The sequence below is a fragment of the Dermacentor silvarum genome, chromosome 1 (genome assembly GCF_013339745.2).
Source record: "Dermacentor silvarum isolate Dsil-2018 chromosome 1, BIME_Dsil_1.4, whole genome shotgun sequence".
Taxonomy (NCBI): domain Eukaryota; kingdom Metazoa; phylum Arthropoda; class Arachnida; order Ixodida; family Ixodidae; genus Dermacentor; species Dermacentor silvarum.
Window position 1 is genome coordinate 386,295,915 of NC_051154.1, and position 21,460 is coordinate 386,317,374.

Consider the following 21,460-nt stretch of genomic DNA (forward strand, 5'->3'; position numbering starts at 1 on the left):
CGGCCACTATAGCGTTTTATGGTTTGTGCTGACGAGAGTGTGCATGCGACGAAGGTTGTCAATGCTGCAGTCACGTCCTACACATTTTATCAACTAACAATCTGAAAGACCTTGGGAGAAACGCAAGATCATTTGTCTCGCACACGTCACACTTATTCCTGTGGGGGAAAGTTCGCGCCAGTTGGCAGCTCGCCCTCAAGCGCGCCATTTGCTCGGCCATTGCCTGTCGCCCTCAGGAATGCTGCAGCGAGCCCGCGTGCAGCCACGAAAAGTGGAGAGTTGAAATGCAACCCGCCAATTTTCTCAATTGCGGGACACCATTAGTTCCGTACATTTGAGTCAATTAATGGAGATAGCCGGTTGCTCCATTCGCAATCTGCGTAGCCACAAGGAAACGTATTCGCGCGACACAGGCGCTAGTCAGCTGAGTGTGTTTTCGGAATGAAAGAAAAGTGCACTGTCGAAACGTCGGCTAAGTAACATCCCTTTTTGGCCATTGTTGATCAGTTCGTTGTGAAGGTCCCTTGTGTGTTGCCAGTGTGTCCTTTATCAAATATGATCCGGCTTAATCGCGAAGTCTTTTTTTATTAGACTTACTTTGTCCCTTTGTCTTGTCTGTGACACAGAAGTTGTGATGATGGGAAAAAATGATTCAATTGATTCGTGGGGTTTAACCCCCCGACCCAACACTGGGGCTGTGAAAGACGGCATTAGTGGAAGGCTCCGGATTAATTTTTACCACTTGGGGTTTCCTTTACATGCACCTGAATCTAAGCAGACGAGCGTTTTCGTTTTTCGCCCTCGTCGAAATGCGGTCGTCGGGAGTCGAACCCGTCACCTCGTGCTCAGCAGCAGAACGCCCTATTCACGCAGGGACGGAGGCGTGTGGCGACGAAAGAAGCGCTGGTTCAGAGATATATACTTCCGGGTGTCATTGTTATTGCCGAAGAAAGCGCTGACGTGGATTCGCACGCTCGCCTCAAGACGTTTACGTGAACTCATCCCCATACCTGCTGAATTAATCTGCAGTAACAATATCCTGCTGAAACTCCAATTTTTGTATTGGCACTGTCGTGCATGTCTTAGGCCGCAATGAAATGTTCCCGTGAATTTTTGTCGGCTTGATAAAATAACCTGTTGCTGTTTTTTACCACAGAAGCGGTTTTCTCGACGTATCCTGCAGACGTACGTTGCACAGATACAAAGAAAATTACATCACCTGGCATGGCGCGGAACCAACACCACCTAGATAGCACAAGGCCTGGGCCGCTATTTTGTAGCGATGTCTTTAAAGTAATAATGCCTTTTCGCGCTTATCGCGCTTTGTCAGTGGTCAGAGCGACGGTCGGCTCACGATATCAACGTTGATAACGCGAGCGGACCGTCGCTCTGACCACTGACAAAGCGCGATGAGCGCGAAAAGGCATTATTACCGGAAAGGCATCGCTACAAAATACCGGCCCTGTTCACTCCGATCCATGACGTCATGCTGCCTTGCCCAACTGTCATATAATCTAATGGGAATGCCCCCGAGTAAGCAACAGTGATTTTGACGTGATCGCTTTCGTCACGCCAGCCTTGGCAATGGAAATTTTGGGCCAGGTAGCGGGACGTCATGGATCCGAGTGAACAGGCCTTCTGCTATCTAGGTGATGTTGGCGGAACATGGCCTGCCTAGAACTGCCCGTTTAAAGTTGCCTCGCGCTCGCTTGGCTTCGCTTCGAGCAAGCGCCATGTTTGCCGTGAAGACGCCACACCGCAGCCGTCTTGGATCAGCCATTGAGAGGCGAGCGGACGTGCGGTTACCGCACAAGGTGAAAGTTAATGGGCGTTTTTCGTGACGTCCACACGGCCGACCGCACACTGCTTCACGCGTACAACATGTGTGCGGCGGGGACGGGCGTGCGAATTGAGCGTAGGTCGGCCATAAAGAAGGAAATAATAAAAAAGCTCGGCACAACTAAACCCTCTCCCCCACCTAGATCTGTGTCGTGTCCAGTGATATTACAAATTTTTAAGTTCGCAGGTTTGCATGTATGGGCATGCCCCTCTTGTGAGGCTTCAGACCAAATTTGAATTTAAATACTGGTTATGTTCGATAACATTTAGGGATTGTACAAAAATTAGTGTTTAGAATCCGTACATAGGTCACCAATATGCTTGTTTTTAAACAATTTCTTTTTGAAAAAATCGCTGATACAGATAGATCAGAGAAGAAATTTTTTAGAAGGTTCCGTAAAATTCCACTAAAGAATTTAGTACAAATGAGGCCAATATACGTCATATTGAAATATTATAGCACGTGAATAGACCAAGTCGGAAAAGAAAATTCTTTAGAAGCTGCATTAAAATTACCTTAAAGGATTTAGTACAAAGGGCATCAATACTCCTTTGAACATATATTGCGTGTGAATGGGCAGATTTATATGGGCGAGTCACTGTAGACTTCCTATAATTCAATGCAGGCGACTCTATAGACATCGACTTCCTATAGAGTTACATCACACCGAAGAACTAATAAGCGGTCTAAATAAATTCAATATTAATTTTTGTAAGGGCGAATGGGTAGCCGTTTCTAAACCATTTGCTCCCTTTACTGGAAGTGCTGCAGACTTTCGCTACACTTTATCTCAGCTCGCCAATAAAATTTTGGCGTTATCTTGACGGTCTTCCTGTGATTGGTTTTCGATGTCGAGGAAAGAAGGCCTAGCCCATCGTCACACATAGCAAGCTCGCGATGATGCTGCCACAGAACCGCGGTGATCTGTTACCGCTACGAGAAAACACGGCGAAACACACTGCACACTGAAAAATGGCGCCGCCGTTCTATTGCAGAGGAATAGGCATCTTTCGAGCCATGTCGCCGAAGATGACAAGGCTCAAAATGCGTGTCCACGCAGACGACCCGCAATCGCCATTGCCTTGGATTGGCGTTATTTCAGGCAGCATACGCCAGCATAAATGGCCCTTCGCTTGTGCACCAATGGTCAGACGCACCAAATTGGTTTTACCACAGAAGAGGGCTTCATTCAGGCTTTCCGCATACTTTCATTTCTACGTCATCGCCCGACATGACTCAACAAAGGGCAGCCACATATAACTAGTCACGTATACGTATAACCATCTGTACCGGCCGCTACTGATGCGCCGATCACCGGCTTTATTCTCGACGGTATTATGGAAGGAAACACTAAACGCTACTAAATATCCTCCCCGCAACAAAGAGATGATGTAAGTGCACCATTCCTTAAATAAACCGAATTCATTTCTTTGAATTTTTTTCATTTTAAAGTGACTAGTGTTCTTTAGCTCTTTCCCCGTCTTTTTACTCGGACTTTCTTCGCTACGGGCACTTGGCCTCGATCAACCGAGTTGCGGCGTTCGTCGCCGAACGCTAACCAGCTCTTTCAGACGCACGTGATGTCGCGCGAGACCTTTATTGGCTCGGAACGTTTAGATGCTGTGGTCAGTGGTACCGCTATGTCGCATTTCTCCAGCGCCTGGGATGATGGTTCCAGGATGCGTTTTGCACCAAAATCCTCTGCACGTCTCCTGTCTACATGCGTCGAAATGTGCTCTTATTCCATGTTCTGCCATGCAATTCCAAACTTACTTGTCACTACCTGCAATGTTCCGGCAGCAATGAGCGGCTACCGCTGCTGCTGTAAGCTAGTTTAATTCAGAAATCAAATAGTCGTAACTTTTTTTCTCGAGATGTTCATTAGCGTGATTAAATGTATGACAGCACGACTTCTCGGAGGACAAAGACACCACAGAACACAGTCAAGGACAAGCGCTGGTTTTGGGGGGGGGGGGGGTTGTTCTCGTTCCAGAAGTCCCGCTGTTATCCCTTCAATTATGTAGGACCAACTAGCCTGACAACTAGCCTGACCAACTACGTGCCCTGTTCATTTGCAATCGAAAGTTGTATGAAGATTGAAAAGTTCAAGACGTGCATGGACTCGATACATTTACTCGATGGTAGAGATATTATATGAATGTCTAAATAGGGAAGCAACCAGCTTGTTTTCTTGCATCTAACGAAGCAAATCTCATAACTAGGCAACAAGTCACCCACGATGGGATTCACCGTCACATAATAAAACAAACCGCATTATAGCCATGGATGTAGTCTCGACATAGAGGTATAGCATTACGCCTGAACAAACTTTCAGATTCAGTGCAGTTTCACATTCGCTGCAGTGTCCTTAAGAGGTGCTCTTGAGGACACTGCTGCGCAGAATATCAAGAGCACCTCCTAAGGACACTGCAACGCAGCTAGCATAAGATAAACATATTTTTTCTTCCACGAGGGCGTTTAAATTTGCATGGCGTTTAGCTTGGCAAATGTGGCGCTCTTTGACTATTATTGGCGCTTGCACCATAAAGGCCCGTACATCATTAGTTTTGTAAATGGTGATGTCAGAAGCGCAATTTCCTTGGAATCCGTCCACCGATTAGTGTTCCAGGGCACGTGACCACCGTCAGGAGCAGATCTGCTATTGGTTTATTGGTGTGTTTTCCTTTACCGTAAGTATTCGTCCTCGACGCTTTGCTACTCACACCGCATTGCCCTGTGAAATCATTCATTTGTTCTGTACCTTAGCGAGCTTGTTAACACAAACAATTATTGTTGGACTACGTTGTGCTTTTTAGAAGCCTTTTCTGTCCATTCCCGGTATTTGCAAAGAGTGTTATCATGTTGCAGCGATCTGAACTATGTGTAGATTTTATAAGCGCACTCATCCACAGTCTTGATGAAAATGGGTTTGGTAGACGAAGCGCGTCTGAAATTCCATAAAAACATAGCCTCGACATCGCGCGTGACCAGACCACGCAGCAGGTTGGGAAGATTCAAGACCCTCATCTTGCCCATTATGCTCCGGTTAAAATACCGTCATTACGGAAAATACCACTCACAGGTTCCGGGCCTGGTACAGACGTGTGAGCCATGCTCGGGTATCAGGCTGCAGGAAGGAACGCGATCCACCTCGAGCAACTGCTCGTCCACGCCTGCGCCACTGGACAGTGACGGTCGAAAACGCAACCCGAAGGCCAGGTCTCCCTTGGCCGTTTGGAAAGTCCAAAGAAGCCGAGAGCCGGCCTGCTCCACAAGCACGGCGAGCTCGAAACGGTCACGGCGCTCGATGCTTAACTGCTGCACGCCTTCACGACCCCACAGCTGCTTGGAAGCGAGATCCTTGCGGTACTCGTCGGGAACCTCGCCGCCGGGGCACACCAAGTGCGGGCACCGCGGGTCCCCGTCAGATCCCTTCAGAAAACCGCCCCACTGGGCCGGCAGCTTGGCCAAGTCCATGTACTCGACCAAGTCGTCCTTCCAGCCATCTGCGTGTGTGGGCGACGTCCGTGAGTATGGCGCTCTCTCAAAAAAAAATTAACAAAAAATTGTTTGAGCAAAGAACATCCTCAGAACAAAGCGACAACAGCCATGAGACTATTTGAAGCATACAAACAATTGTACATTACTGATTTGCTTCGTTCCTTGTCGGCGATCTATTGCGAAGATGAATCTTTACCAACTTACCCAGGTTTCAGTTCTTTTGCAGCAGCACTTGGATTTCATGCCCACATAGCACTTCGGCGTTTGCTTATGTTAATGTTTTTGCCACGCGTACACCTTTATTAGAATAGCACAGAAAACCGTTTCATTAGGAGCTGCATCGTTGTGATTGCACGAGAAAGTTGTGAAAGTGGCGTTTCTTATTTTATGCACATATAGTTGTGCACCTACGAGAAGAGGCACTGGTTACTCTGTCTACAGCTGAAAATAATAGCTACTCTGAGAAGAAGGAAATGTGGAAAGTAAAAAAAAAAAAAGTCATTGCGAATGCGATTGTGCACAGGTAGACATCATTGTGAAGAATGCGCTTGGTGAATAAGGCTGCCGTTTACCCAGGGACAGCTGAAACATGTCTTTGACGCGCGTGCTGACATACTGGATCGACTGACGAAGACCGCGGTCAAACGACATTTTTCGAACAGTGTATTCGCCTGTAGCACATGCGTTGCAGTGGTTGGAGACGAATGCTATTCGCCCAGAGCCTCCCATGTTAGCTGAAGGAACGCCAGTTAGACAGCCATCCGCAAATTAAAAACAGAGAGGAAAAAAAAGAAAAAAACTGGTATGGTACTGCGGAGAAATTAAAACATAACATTATCTATAAGTATAGAATTCGCACAGGATAAGGATGAAGTATAAATTGTACACAAGACAAATGTTGTACTGTGTTCATATTGTCCTTTGTTCGTCTTCACGATGTTTAATTTTGGTAAACATGACAAATCAACAAACTGGTCAGTATATCCTTATGAAGTGCGAGATCACTTTAACAAACAGGTAGAAAAAAAATACCGGCTCTCCCATTATCGAGAGTAGATGTAACCATGAAATGGCTACCATATGGCGTCTTTTTCTGCCTGTGGTGCTGCCGACTACAACCGTTTTTTTCTTCCAACAGTGCAGCGCGCTCAGCGTCTGTGGCTACTTTTTCTTCTTATCGCGGACCACTCCCGATTAACGGACCACTGGCGTTCAAAAGGGCACAGAGAACCTCTACCTGCCTTTTGAACGTCGCTATTGTAAATGACAAATAAAACTTCAGCATACTAGAAGTTACAGCTTGAGTGGTATTGTGAACAAACATTAGGAAGAAATCGGAAAAATATTTTTTGTAACTTGTTTCGGAAGTATCTAGCATATGCCATGTGGTCCTGTACAAAGGGTTGGGGGCCAGAGACCGTATTTTCCTAGCTTTTGACTGGTTGCTCGGATGATCTCGTTTTGTTCTCGCAGCGATGCGCGGATGCTCTCGTTTGAGTGCCCGGACATGCGGTTCTGGCTTTTCGCTCGAGCTAACTTGAAGGTCGCCGACAACGGGAGCTAAAAGCACTTCATGCTTAAAAATCACGCAGAAACTCCTCTGGAAGTCGTCCAAGCATGCGTAAGCATTGTGCCACTTGCCCATTTCCACGCAGCCCGGAGTCATTATCAATGTTATGAAGCTTGATTCGACCAGTATAAACCCTTACCAACCCTTATCGGTCGTTATTAACTTTATGGGACTAGATTCGACCCTTATCAACCCTTATCGGTTGTTATCAATCTTATCGAATTTGGTCCGAGTCTTATCAACACTTATCGGTCGGTATCAACCTTATCGCAATCGATCCAATCCTTATCAACATTTATCTGTCCATATCAACCTTACCTGGCATGATCCCACTCTTATCAACCTTATCGAACATGATCCGGCCCTACTGAAACCTCATCAGTGCTTATTAAACTTATCAGAGCAGCTCCGACCATTATAAGCCCTTATCGCTCTTTAGCATCTTATCCATCCGCGTCGTGCCATTATTAACGTGATGAGACCCATCTAACCCCTCAGCACTCCTTATCCTTTTGAACTCATTCACCACCGCCAACGTAGTTCCTTTCGAATTTATTGTTTTATAAACAATTTCTTTATAGCGATTCGTCTTACGTGACAGACGGACGGACCAACGGATGGGTTTTCTCGTTGAATAGACGAGAAAACCCGTCCGCACTTTTTTAATGCTTAGGGGTTAAACAAGTGCGAAGTTTACCACGCGGAACACAAAGTCTGGCACATACGGACAGAAAAAAATATGTGCAGCTTGCACTAGAGGTGCAAGGCTGGAGTAAACAGCGGAGCTGGTGATCGACCTAGCTTCTTCCAGGTTTTACTAGGCTTGGCGAAGTTTTGCTAGTAAATGCTAAGTGCTGCTAGGCACGGTATTCCGAATCGCCTCACCGCCGACGCACAGACTCTCGCTTGGCCGCGCGACGCGCTTCAAGACGGGCGGCTTATTCTTAGGGTGTACGGATCTTCTTTGGCCGTCCCATGTCAGCGCTACATGTACATACATAACCGCCACAGAGTCAACGAGTGTTCTGCCGCCGTCGCAGCGGCTTCGAGCTTTTATCTCCCGGTGACTTCCCGACTAAGCTCCGCCTACACACTTTCCGGGCACAGCTAGACAAAGCCCACACAGTCCGCGAACCATGTTGGCGTGCAGTGACGTCAGGGTGTTTGGCTCCGCCTATCCGGTGGAGCGAGGAGGTTTTGGAGGGAGCCAGAGTTCTGGTGAGGTCACGTGTCGGTGTCGCTAGGCGAAGTATGTGCGTGGTAGCTGGGAAGGGTGGCGTGAAGAGCTTGGCAAAGAGATGGCATGCCTTGGCGAAGCGGGGGAGCAGTTATGCGAGGAGGTTGCTCTGTCTAGCCATGACGTCACTTTGCGTGACGTCATGGCTAGACAGAGCAGGTGCGCGGTCGTAGCAGCTCGTGCGGCGGCGGAGGAGCGTTGCCGAAGCTAGGCGAAGCGAGGCGCAGCTGTGCCAAGTGGTTGCGAGGCAAACCCCGGGGACGTCATCGCAAGCGCAGTTTCTGGTCTATGCTACGCGGCGCAACGACGAGCTTAAATAGCTCTGCTGTTAAAAGCAACGCTCAAGTTTAGCATGCATTAGCGCAGTATATAGCACAATACTCACAACACGGCACTCGAATGTCGCTTCGCTTGCGCTGATTACACGGCGTGGTTTTAAAACAACTCTGCAAACCATCATACGTGCGGAGTTTGCAGAGCGTTGGTTGTCACTTCAAGTTTCCAGAAGCGCGTACTGTGATGCATACCGGTTAAGTTAAAAAAAAACAGAAAATTCTTGGGAAGAGTGCTTACCTTTGGCATAGATGGCCACCTTGTCGACCGTCCGCTGCGACAGAAATGGGCGGACGATTTTCCACAGGATGGGAAAAAAGTTGGGCGCTGGAAGACGTGCAAGAGGCGCGTTAGAGAACATATCATTCGAACATTCGCCGCGCCAAATGAACCAGCGAACGAAGAAACAAACACATGAAGTAACAAGCAAACAAATAAAGAAACAAAACTACCATTTAAACTTCATACAGCAAGGTGGCTTGATGGCACACAAGCGCCCATATCGGTAAAATCGGTTAGGCAGCACAAAGCCCATGAATAAACGAGAACATCAAGGATGTAATAGCAAAAAAGTTCCAACGCTAAAATTGTCCGTATGAGAGCACGCAAGCCAATCGCGTTGTCGGACATATTAGTGGAGGCAGCCGACCAATTGCAAACAACACTTAAGAACAAAACGTCTTGTGTATTGTGATATTATGCACCGTACTGAACAGCGTGTTCACGGGAGAGTTCATCGATTCTTCCGTGAGCGGAGTTTAGCCTACAACATTTTAGGTACTGCGGTTCCTTTGGAAAATGTCGATTACAGGACGTTCACAGTGAATTAAGCAGCTGTCACACGGAATTTTCAGTTTGATTCGTGTGCCGAATGCATCGGCTTTACACGAAGTGACTTTATTTCACCGGCTAAAATACAATGTCCTCGAGTTATCTACAGTCCTGAATGATGACGAAGAAATAAGTTGTCAAATGTCATACTGATAAACGAATATTATATATATCTTGGAAAGACCGTTTTCATTTATGTTCCAATTGTTGAGCTTTCTTGAATCAACATCTTTCTGAACTCTCATCTGCCTAATTTGCAAATGAAGCTGGAAATTTTTTTTTACTGTTTCAGCGTTACGAACCATTACTTTTAAATAAAAGCTTTCTTTGCTCGGTTGGTTACCGTTTCTAGAACACGTGCTTTGGAGACCTTTGTTGAGAATTCTGCCAGAAGCACTAAATTTGCAGCCCGCTCTATAGTTTTACTTACCATTAATAACGAACCCCTTTTCAAGGGACTCTGGATAATTGGCCTCGTACTTCTTGAGCAGATCAGTCAATAGCTCGATCACTGTGAACAGAAGAGAACCCTATCATTTGATATCCATGCCGAAGCCACAGAGACTGAAAAAATTTATATGTTTATATGTAACTCATCCCCTGAGGAATTTAAACGCGCACAAGTTTTTGTTACCGCAAGAACGCCAGACTTGTACCTAACGAATTACATATAATTAGGGTTCTTCGTTTTCGGTTTTATATTTTTTGAAATGGGGGCTGAAAAATCGGCTGCTATTTTTCAAGCTGATAATTGGGGAGAAATCGGGTTTTTTGTGGAACTATTCAGAATTTCGTTTTTTTTCGGGTTATATTCACAAATATACTAATACATTACATTCGGTTTCGTGTTTCTTTCTTTTTTTAATCGGAGGTTATCACGAGCTCCTTAACGCTGACGCATCAAAACTAAGCATTTGTTTCAAGCTGGTAATCGGGGGTACATCAGGGTTTTCTAGCAAATACTCCGAAGTTCGGCGTTTGTTTGGACGCTCATAAGTAATAATGGCAGAAAAGAGCATTGATAACTTCTAAGAAATTAAACATTTTTTCACGAAAAGCTGGTTACCGATTTTTTACACATCCTTGTTAGCATGCATTATCATCTCCATGCGCAACATATTGGTCTCCATTCGAGACCTGTCCGATCTTCGAACGTATCTTAGCTGACAGAAAGTTCTTTTGACATCACAGCTTTCGTCAGCTAGGTACAAAAATGTCAGTGCAGCATTTGCCACCGTTGGGTAGTGAACAGTAGAGTCATGCCAATACTTATTGAGTTCGACAGCAGTGTGAGTGGAGCGTGGTTCTAGCAAGTACTGGTTAAACTCGTCGTGAAGCGAATCCACGTCATCGGTCACGGAAATGAAGAGAGGTCAGTAAGTAGACTGGTATGTGGTTTTGGAATTCCGGGTGAAATCGGGTTTAACTCAATTCTTCTGAAAGATGTTCGGGGTGTAAAAATCGGGTAAAATCGGGTTTTACCCGAAAACGAACAACCCTACATATAATTAAATAATAATAATCAATTACATTTTTGGTAGTTTTATAATTTAAAGATTACTTTGGTTACGCGGTAACGCCCACTGTAATTCAGTTACATTTTTCAGTACCCAATTACATGAAACCAGTTACTTAATTGATGAAACAGGCCTTTACAGGCGACGCAGCTTTGATCACTTAAATTTTGCGGGAGCTGCAGTAGAATGCCCATGGCCTGCGCGTGACATTGTCCAAAGGGGTGTAAACATGTAATTAGATTACCTCTGCGCCTCGATGACTTGAACGTGGCAGGCCTGCAGATTTGAAGACTTCTCTTGAAAGTACGACCTCTCAGCTTTACTTTTGCAAAAAAATTATCTCTCTCTCTCTTTCTCTTTCTTGGAAGCGCTTTTAAGAAGCCTTCGTAGGTGGTAACAGCTGCTGCTGAATTCTTGTTCGCTTAGTGCAACTAATACTTCTCTCACACACAGAGAAGCTTTCAGCCGTTAAACGCACATGTTTCTATTCGTCTGGCACGTGACTCATATACACGCAGTATTGAACTTGTGACACTCAAGTAGCGCGAATAAAAAGGCTTAATAATAGGCAGCATTATTACAAATTACATTACAGATTCGACCGCCTTTTGGAGGAATGTGAACGTCCGTTTGCATCTCTTACAATTACTCGTTTAAGTCTAAATGGCTGACGAGCAAAGAACGCCGGGAGGTGGTCAACCAGATGCTGTCCAAAAAAATTAAAACGACCATTCTAAGGTAGGATAGTAATAGCCACTTAGGACTTTGTTGCTAGGGAATAACCTTTATCCGATTTTTCAGCTTTTTACTGGCCCTATCGGGAGTGCCTTTCCCTAGCCCCCAAAAAATGAACCGCTGCGTTTTATAGAGGACGCACACACGAGCATCGTGGCATTAAGTAAGCGCAGTCTTGTACGCAAACATTACACACGAGCATCGCGGCATTAAGTAAGCACAGTCTTGTACGCAAACATTACAACACCGCCTCTCCCTCCAGCGCGCACATCGAGCAAGTTTCGAGTGTCGCTGATGCCTTCACATGAAAATGAGGGTAGACGACCAAAGGATTTTTTTTTTAATATGAGGTATTACATGCCAAAACCACCATCTCATTTTGAGGCACGCCGTAGTGAGAGGCTCCTGATTAATTTGGTCCACCTGGGGTTCTTGAAAGTGCACCTAAATCTAAGCACACGGGCGTTTTCTGCACTTCACCCGCATTGAAATGTGGCCGCTGGGGCCGAGATTCGAAACGGAAATTTTACAAGCAATTGTTAGTGAAGGTAAACATCTGAAGGGCTGTACCTGAAGCAGGGAAACAGCCAAGTGAGCCTGTTCTATTTACTGCATTTGTGCAAGTTTATATCAAGTAGGTAGGAAAGTTATGCAAATGTAATCGATGATTCTTTAGTAATTGCCAAATTATTATACCAGGGCAGCACTTGATCCCTTTCATCAAGTAGAATTTTGAATGAGGAAATTTTAATTGTAATGGTTTTTTTCTCTCTAATGTGTACAAATCAAAACAACGCGAATGATTGAGCTCGCGGTAGCATGCTTACAGTTTCATGACAGAATTTTCCCGGGTATGCTAAGTTTAACCATGAAAGAATGGCACTCGCCTTGCCAAGAGTAGAGCTGACGAATAGAGAAGCCATCGAGATCCACAACGATGTACTGGGTATGGATCGCTTGTCCCAACTGAAACGATGAGAGGATGATGAAATAAGGCGTCCAAAAACAGAAAAAAAGATATGTTCTACAATAGATAGCGAGGCGCCCCACTACTGCGCATTTTTATTATATGTTTTGCGGTTTGTATTAGCGCACCAACATGCTTGCCCCGTAGCTGTGCGCATAGAGGCAGGCACGCATACGAGGTCTGTCCCACCGGATCATGCAGTGAGTCAGCGAAAAAGTGTGGAAGAATGCAGCAGCGCCGCTCTGTCACTCTCTCCATTCGAAAGAACCGGTTTGACTTCTAGTACGAGCCAGATTGCCGTATGAAATTGCAGAATTTTATACCTGCACTTCTTGTGCAAATATTTTTAGTCTTTGTCGAAATCGAGAGCGACGAAAAAGACACAAGAGAAAATCAAGATCAAATTTGCTGTAAAATTCAGCAAGAATAATGAAGAAATTCATCAAATATTGTAAAAGGTGCACGGAAAAGCTTTTTTAGAGAAGGAACTGTGTTCTGTGAAGCGCTCGTCTTTCCCTTCCTCTCGCCTCTCACTGTTATCTTTTATTACGAGTTTTTGCGCTAATAAGTATCATGTTAAGTAAACACCAACTCGCCCAAGTAGAAGTTATTCTGAAATGAAATCAGAAGGCTGTTAGCTTCATAAAGTCACCCGTGCAGAAAATTTTGACTGAACATTTGGAAATGAAAAAGGTTTGCTCCAAGATGGGTTGTAACTGCAGATCCCTGACTAAAAGTTAGGACGAAAAAAAAATGTTGCGTTGATTTTTAAAAAATTAAGACGGCCCCAATGAATTATTTCAGAGAGGTCGTCACCAGTGACAAAACAGATTTACAGATAGGGGCCCTGTCTTGAAAGCGATATGCGATGGGGACCCAGTTCGGCGAGTGCTGATAGCTTCGTGTGTTCTCGCCGCTTAGTAAGGGTTTAGTGAGATGCGTGAGCCCATTTTTTGAAAGCGATCTGCCATGGGGGCAGAGAGTGCGGAGAGTGCTGATAGCTTCATGTGTTCTCGCTGCTTAGTTGGCGATGAAGCGAGAGGAAGCACAAAGTTCAATTAGTTTGCTGCTGCGGGCCCTATCTTGAAAACGATCGTCTTATGGGACGGATGGACGGATGGATGGACTGACGGGTGGTTTTACTCGTTGGGTATGCACAGAAATCTTACCCATTACTCTCTTAACAAAACGTCGTTTTATGAATTCATGCACAAACGTAACTGAAATGCCAATGCATTTCTCCGCAAAGTTCGGGAACTAATATCTCGGAACTGGTGTCATCCTGAGAATTCGTTCCAAGTAGATCCGCCTTGCGAACTCCACGGTCATAATTTGTAAATTGCAATATGGGCGATAAAGTAATTAGTTAAAAACCTAATTAGGGATTTTTGTAATTAGTTGAAAATACATATCAATTCCTTGTACAAGTAGTAATGTCCGTTTTTTCGAGTAGACCAGCTCATGAACTAGAATTGCGCTATCTGCCACAGGCAATGTAAAAATTTTTGAAAATGTTCGCTGAAACACCTTGTATATAACGACATGAAAACGGAGAACTAGTTTTGCTTTGAAACCACCTCACCGAATTTGATGAAGTTCATCGCAAAAAAAGGAATCTTGTCATCTTGTGACTGCAGCAAGCAGACTTAGGATTTAGTTCATGAACGATTACACAAATGGCGTTGAAAATTACAAAATTACTGAAAAATGCTCAGGTATCCATTTTTCAACTATGTCACTCTAATAATAAGTAAGCATACCTGTGAATATTGGGACATGCAAAGTAGTCAAAAGCTGATCTATTATACACCACTCTGAAGTATACCACTAATTTGTTAGGAGTTTTGGAGAACCCTCGTAAACATTTTACGATTTGATGTAAGCTGTGACTTCATAATATCATATTTGTCCGTTTGAGTTGCTCTCAGAGAATAAGTCTACAAAGCCGCGATATTTGGTTTTGGGGCAGAAATTTGAATTCGTAAACTTCGTGCTTCTTTTTTTAACCCACTAACTTTCAGATATTTTTGCAAAAAGCATGAGCTCTTAAATAAAAATTCTGCTTTCTGCAGTTGTTATAACCCGATTTACTCTCAAGTGCAACACATTTAACTCCGACTGGCCCAGCAACCGTCTAGCGAGAACACTCATGTGTTTTAGACACACTTCAAGTTGGAAATCGTATTTGGCACCTAACTTAACCTTCCTCTTAAACGTTGTGAACCTCATCTTCACTTGGATTGTCCGCATCCGTTAGTTGCCAACAAGCTGGTGGCTGAATTGGTGTATCTCAATGTCTGTAAAAGTTGTGTGCGCATCATGTGGCCAAATTTGTCAAAAAGTGCGCTTAATTTTGCACCACGATAATGCCCCTGCTCACATTGCATTGAAAGTGCGTGATTGTTTGGCACGCAATAACGTCACTGTGCTGGAACACCCAGCACAGTGATTATTTAAATATGAAGAGAAGACAAACTATAAGTGCAAAACAAAATCTAGAAGCGCAAGAAATGTAACAAAATGGGTGACAAAAAAAGGTGCGACAAAAAAATGCTCTCACCAAGCAAAAATATCCACCTGAAATTGTTGACGATGCTATTAAACGTGCTGATGGAACGGACCACAAGAAGCTAGTTAATTCAGACAAGCACGCTGTGCAACCATCGCATACTAACCTAGTTTTAACACATTTAGCATCATTATCAAATATTAACACCATCCTCCAGAAGCACAACAACTTACTCTTGCAAAGTAAGCGCCTCAAAGTCCATTTTTCCTAACCACCATGTGCAGTGTGCCGTAGAACAAGTAACTTACGCGATTTACTAATGTCATCAAAGATATCAACCTCAGCTAAGCTTGGCGGTGATTCTTGCCACAAGCCCCATTGCAAGGTATGCACTCACATTACTTCTACATTTGCAGTAAAGAGCGCACCGTCAAATTTTAATTCCAAATTAAAAGGCGACTTCGACTGTGACGTGAGTAACGTTGTGTACACCCTCCCGCATTTTTAGTTATATGGCGCGCGAACACTACAATATGGTCGCACGTCGTCCTGAAGGGAACATCGCATTAGACGACTCTTGCACAGGAGAGTGCTTAGTGCACTTGAGAGTACTTGTGCCGGTCTCGCTGATTATCGCTGCTTTACGGCGCCAAAATGACACGTGATGGACGCTCGCGCGATACAGCTAAAAATGCGGGAGGCTGTACATGCCGGAATGCTCCGTGTGCAAACTTGAATACATAGGACAAACTGAAACCCCCTTCAGACTGCGTTTTAATAAGCACAGGTCACACGCCTTCCTAATCTTCGTCTGTCCAAGCACATGAACATTCACGGCCAATTATTTGATAAACAGCCACTATACTAGAATCAGGTTTCACTTCGCACCACCAAAAAGAAGTTCGTGAGTAATTTCTTATTCATAACTTCAAGCCTTTCTCATCTGGCATAAACGAAAGCCCAGGCAAGCTAACATTTTTGCAGATGCGCTAACAATTTCGTAGTTCCACCTCCATCACAACTTCGTTATACCTGCTCGCACGTTTTTTTTTTGTCTTTTTTTTGTCACACTTGTGAAATTTTTTTGCGCTTCTAGTTTTCTTTGTGCTTAAAGTTTGTCCCCTCACCATATTAAAATTATTTAGTCCTTTTTTATTATTCCGCACGAATGTACTAATTAGAGAACTGTTAGGAAATTGCTTCCTCAGTATATCTGCACACCCTCGTTGTCAGGGCTTTCGTGTTATAGTTTTTACATGCATTTTGTTTAAAAGCTGTTTGTTACGCACACCTCTTTTTTAATGTTGCGTTTGTGCCCCGTACGTATGACTTTTCAGAAAGCTTTTTAACCTGCTTCCCTGTGAACTTATAGACCCATTTTCATGATACTACCAAACAGTTATAGTTTTACTTTTGGTTTACGACGAAAGTCTTAGGTGTTATGTTTTCGGGTGACCTTGCCGAAATTGTCGTGACCAATTAGGACCGACGCCGCAAAGAGTAAAAACACGTAAAAAAATCTCAGATTGACGTCACATTTCTTAGGGGAGGTTCCTGCAAAAAATGCAAATTAGTGACTTTGAAAGAGAACTTTTGTACATTTCGGGCTGGTTGGGAATTGAACCCGGGCCTCCGGGGTGCGAGACGATCACGCTTTTCTGAAGACACGACTGCTCCACGGCGCTGGCTTACTGACTAGCGCGTGCATGATTGCATACGTCACGAGGCAGTCATCTCGCTATTTTCTAACGTGCGCACCGAATTATGCAGGACCCTGTATACAAGGTGTCCCAGCTATCACGCAGCACGATTAAAAAAAAAGAGGAACGGCATTACGCGAAGCAAACCTAGTGTGTATTGTTTCCAGTACAGTGGAGTAGCCGCCAGTAATTTTTTCGTCACTGAGATTTAATTAGGTAACTCTAATTAATTATCTAACTCGAGAAGTACTGTCCTAATTATCAAAGTGTCAATGAGAAGATTGTAGAGCAACATGAAAAACTCCCGATACAGCTCTTTGTTCCTCAATACGTGCTACGTAAATGTGTTTTTCCCAGTGTGAAAGAAGCCCGCGAATACACGCAGAATTGCCACTGGCCACGATTAAATATATATATATATATATATATATATATATATATATATATATATATATATATAATATATATATATGAGCGTATGTGAGTGTGCGCGCGTTACACTGGTCACCGCCTTATGAGGGTCCCCACGGAAGGGAGACTAAGCCCTGCTCTACTCTACCTTAATTAGAGTTAATTAAGGTACTTGAACCCATGACCTATGGTGGCAGCAAACAGCTAATAGGAAGTGACAATGCATTCGAATGAGGATGTCTCAGAATTTAATGAATGTCTCCGGAGCGTGCAGGTTTTCGGTCTTCATTCTTTTTAGTATATATATGCTAAAGTGACTGTGAACTTTTGTTGTTTAAGGTGCATGCAAGTGAGCCCTAACGCCTATGACTGTGATTTACGTGTGACCACATTGATGGTGATATGCCAATTGATAGTGGTACAGCACGTGCTCGAGAGTCCCCTATACTATGTGTGTATTTAAGAAACGCACATATCTGGGGGGTTACCTGAATTCCCTGATGAAGGCCCCATGCCGGCCGAAACGTCGCAAAAATAGAATGTTTTCAATTCGTGCTTCCTATCATTCAAGCACCTCAAATCACTGGATCCAAGGACAAATCTGGCTTCATGCATATATATATATATATAGTGAGCATGATATTACCCCTTCATCTCCTTCATGTGTATATCCGTTGAGGTTGAACAGCTGTCTCGCAATATATATATATATATATATATATATATATATATATGTGTGTGTGTGTGTGTGTGTGCGTGTGTGTGTGTGTGTGTGTGTGTGTGTGTGTGTTGTGGGCATTTATTGTGCACTTCTTCATCATCTGTACATTATCATCATCATGCGTGTGCCCCTCCTCTTCATCGCGCGTGCGGGCGCATCATAATCAGCGTGGACTGTGTCGAAGGCTGTTCAGGCTGGTTGTGGACGCCGCCCTTCTTCGCCGTGTCATCTCTCGGGCTCAATAAAGGTCCGCCCTTACTGGACGTCACAAGTGGTGGAGGTGCTTCTTGGTTCCCCGTCCGCCCCTGGCCTACTCCCTGGAGCTTCGTTCGGGTCGCCGCTTATGCCCACTGTCCGTCAGCATGTCGCAGGACGAGCAGCCTGGCGCTTCTACACTAACCATCCCGCCTCCACAAGCCGCACCTTCTGTGATCATCAGCGGCCACCAGCGTGATCCCCATCTGTTCGCTGGTCTTCGCGGTGAAGATGCTGAGGACTGGCTGGATGATTACGAGCGCGTAAGCTCTGCTAATCGGTGGGATGATCCCCACAAGCTCCGCCACGTCTCGTTCTACCTGACCGGTGTGGCGAAGACCTGGTTTTTCAACCATGAGATTGATTTCACCCATTGGACGAACTTCAAGCAGCAGCTTCGGCAAGTTTTTGGCACGCCGGCGGTTCGCTCCGCCCTTGCGAAGAAAACTCTGGATGCTCGCAAACAACACTCCGGCGAGTCCTACACATCGTACATCGAGGATGTGCTTGCACTCTGTCGCCGTGTCAATGTTGCCATGGCTGAGTCAGACAGAATACGCCACATTCTTAAAGGTATTGGGACTGTGGCCTTCAACGCGCTCGCCGTCAAGAACCCGGCTACCGTCGCTGGCATCGTCTTGACGTGCCAGCGCCTCGACGAGCTCGAGTCAGTACGCTTGCAGCCGGACTTCAGCGAACACCGTTCTGCGGCAGACCCCGACTTGCGCATGATGATCCGGGCGATCATACGCGAAGAACTGCAATCACTTGGCTTGTCATCTCCGTTGATGATTCCTGCTCAGCCTTCTGGTGCAGCATTGCGCGACGTCATCAGAGAGGAACTTGCCTCAATAACCTGCTCTGCGAATGTGCACCCTCCGGCCTCTCGCACCGTACCAACATACGCCCAGGTTGCTGCCGCGCCTCCAACTAGTGTACGTCCAACGTTGCCTCTACCCACATACACGCAGGTTGGTGTCGCTCCTCCGGCCAATGCCCCCTTATTACCACTTGAGCCGTCATCGCCCCATCTGACCGCACTATCTCACAGCGCACCGAGCGCCCCTTACTACCCGCCTTGGCGACCGTCTCGTCCTACCTGTTATTACTGTGGTTATCGCGGCCATATATCACGTTTTTGCCGCAAGCGCCAACAAGATGAGCGTCGCGGGTACGACCTGTGTAACGCGATGCGTATTCTGGTGGGGCCTCTTACCAAAACCGTCGTTACGCTTCCCCTCCGCGCCGTTCCCCATCTCCGCCCGCAACGACCGAGACGCCGAATGGTTACCGTACCACCAGACGCCGATCACCTTCGCCCTTCCGCCGCTCCTCGTCACCGCTTCGGCCTGCCTCATTCACCTCTGACCGCCGCCCGGAAAACTAAGTAATGCAGTTTTCAGAGGAAAAACTGCATTCACCGACAGGACTACAATTCCTCCAGCGCGCCCTTGTAATATGATGTCCGTGTTTGTTGAAGGTGTGCACGTTGAAGCTTTGGTGGACACCGGTGCGACTTTATCTGTTATGCATTCCGATTTGTGTTGGCGTCTCAGGAAAGTTACGACGCCTTATGATGGACCCGCGCTTGTTGCCGCTCAAGAGAAAACAATCCGCCCTTTTGTACAGTGCGTGTATTCATCGATGGCATCGTCCACTACATACAATTTGCTGTGCTGTCGCCCTGCTCCCACCAGCTCATTTTAGGACGGGATTTCCTTGCCTCTGCTTCTGCTGCTATATGTTGTGGGCAAGGTTTCGTACATATGACCGACACCGACTATTCGCTCGGCGATGAACCGTACCAGCCACTTCGTCTACTCGCTGCAAAAGATACCGAGCTACCTCCACGCTGTCAGCAAATTCTGACCATCACGTCCGACGCCATCGACCATGGCGATGTGTTAATGTTACCTTGTGCGCGTTGGCTCACAAAAGGGATAGCCATTGTTTCAGGCCTAATTAGGTTTGATAATGGTTCTGCGCTTCTCGAAGCAAGGAACACAACACCTGAGAAAATTCTACTTCCTAAAGGCACCACTTTGGCTTCCGTTGCTGATTCAGAGCCTCTCTCTGTCGTTCCCCTCAAGGATGCTCCCTCTGAAATCCCTCCTGCTGGACATTCTGCCTCTACCTCCGCTCTTGCTGCTGTAATCAGCTCGGACTTAGCCCCTTCGCAGACGCAACAGCTCCTTGCCTTGTTGAAGAAGCATGAACGTTCATTTGACGCCCATTCTTCGACATTGGGACAGACGACCGTCACAGCGCATCGGATTCAGACAGACGGCAGATCCATCGTGCGTCGCCGGCCGTATCGCGTGTCTCTAGCTGAGCACAAAATTATTGAGCAAAACGTCGCCGACATGCTGCAACGTGTGATAATTCGCCCCTCTGCTAGCCCTTGCTCATCTCCCATTGTTTTGGTCCGAAAAAAGATGGCTCCGTACATTTCTGTGTAGATTACCGAGCGCTCAACAAGAACACGCGCAAGGATGTGTACCCCATGCCTCGCATTGACGATGCCCTCGATTCCCTGCAAGGTGCCGAGTACTTCTCCAGTCTTGATCTGCGTTGAGGTTACTGGCAAATTACGATGCACGAAGCCGACAAAGAAAAAACAGCGTTTGCAACGCCAGATGGTCTTTACGAGTTCAACGTCATGCCCTTCGCCCTCTGCAATGCTCCCGCAACTTTTGAGCGCATGATCGACACCGTTCTGCGTGGCCTGAAGTGGAAGACCTGCTTGTGCTATCTGGATGATATCGTTATTTTCTCGTCGACATTTACACAGCACCTGCAACGTCTCAACGAGGTTCTCACGTGCATAGCCAACGCTGGTCTTCAGCTCAACACCAAAAAGTGTCATTTTGCGAGCAAGATGTACAAGGTCTTAGGTCATATTGTAAGCAAGGATAGTATTCCACCTGATCCTGACAAGATTTAGGCGGTGCTTCACTTTCCTCGTCCAGAAAAGACCAAGGACCTACGCAGTTTCCTCGGCATCGCTTCCTATTTTCGCCGATTTATTCGCGATTTCGCCTCTATAGCTGCACCTTTACACTACTTACTTCGTTCTGGTGCTCCCTTCGCGTGGTCACCTGAATGTGAATCTGCCTTTGAGCAGCTAAAGGGCACCCTCACATCTGAACCTGTCCTGTGTCATTTTGATGAGACTGCTCCCACACTCTTGCACACGGATGCTAGCGGCCATGGCATCGGTGCTGTGCTCCTCCAACGAGACAACTCTTCGCGTGAGAGAGTCGTTGCGTATGCCAGCCGCGTGCTCACACCTGCCGAGAAGAACTATACCATCACCGAGCAGGAGTGCCTCAC

The 21,460-nt window shown here is 45.9% G+C and overlaps 1 protein-coding gene across 1 annotated transcript in view; it reads right to left on the reverse strand.

Moving 5' to 3' along the window:
* LOC119437515 (SEC14-like protein 2) overlaps positions 1-21,460 on the reverse strand; it is a 56,442-nt gene that overhangs the window by 12,901 nt on the left and 22,081 nt on the right. The window contains exons 7-10 of the mRNA XM_037704523.2: positions 12,452-12,530; positions 9,743-9,823; positions 8,722-8,808; positions 4,921-5,346 (exon numbers count right to left, since the gene is read on the reverse strand). Coding sequence (XP_037560451.1) covers positions 4,921-5,346; positions 8,722-8,808; positions 9,743-9,823; positions 12,452-12,530 — 673 coding nt within the window. The remainder of the gene's footprint in view (positions 1-4,920; positions 5,347-8,721; positions 8,809-9,742; positions 9,824-12,451; positions 12,531-21,460) is intronic.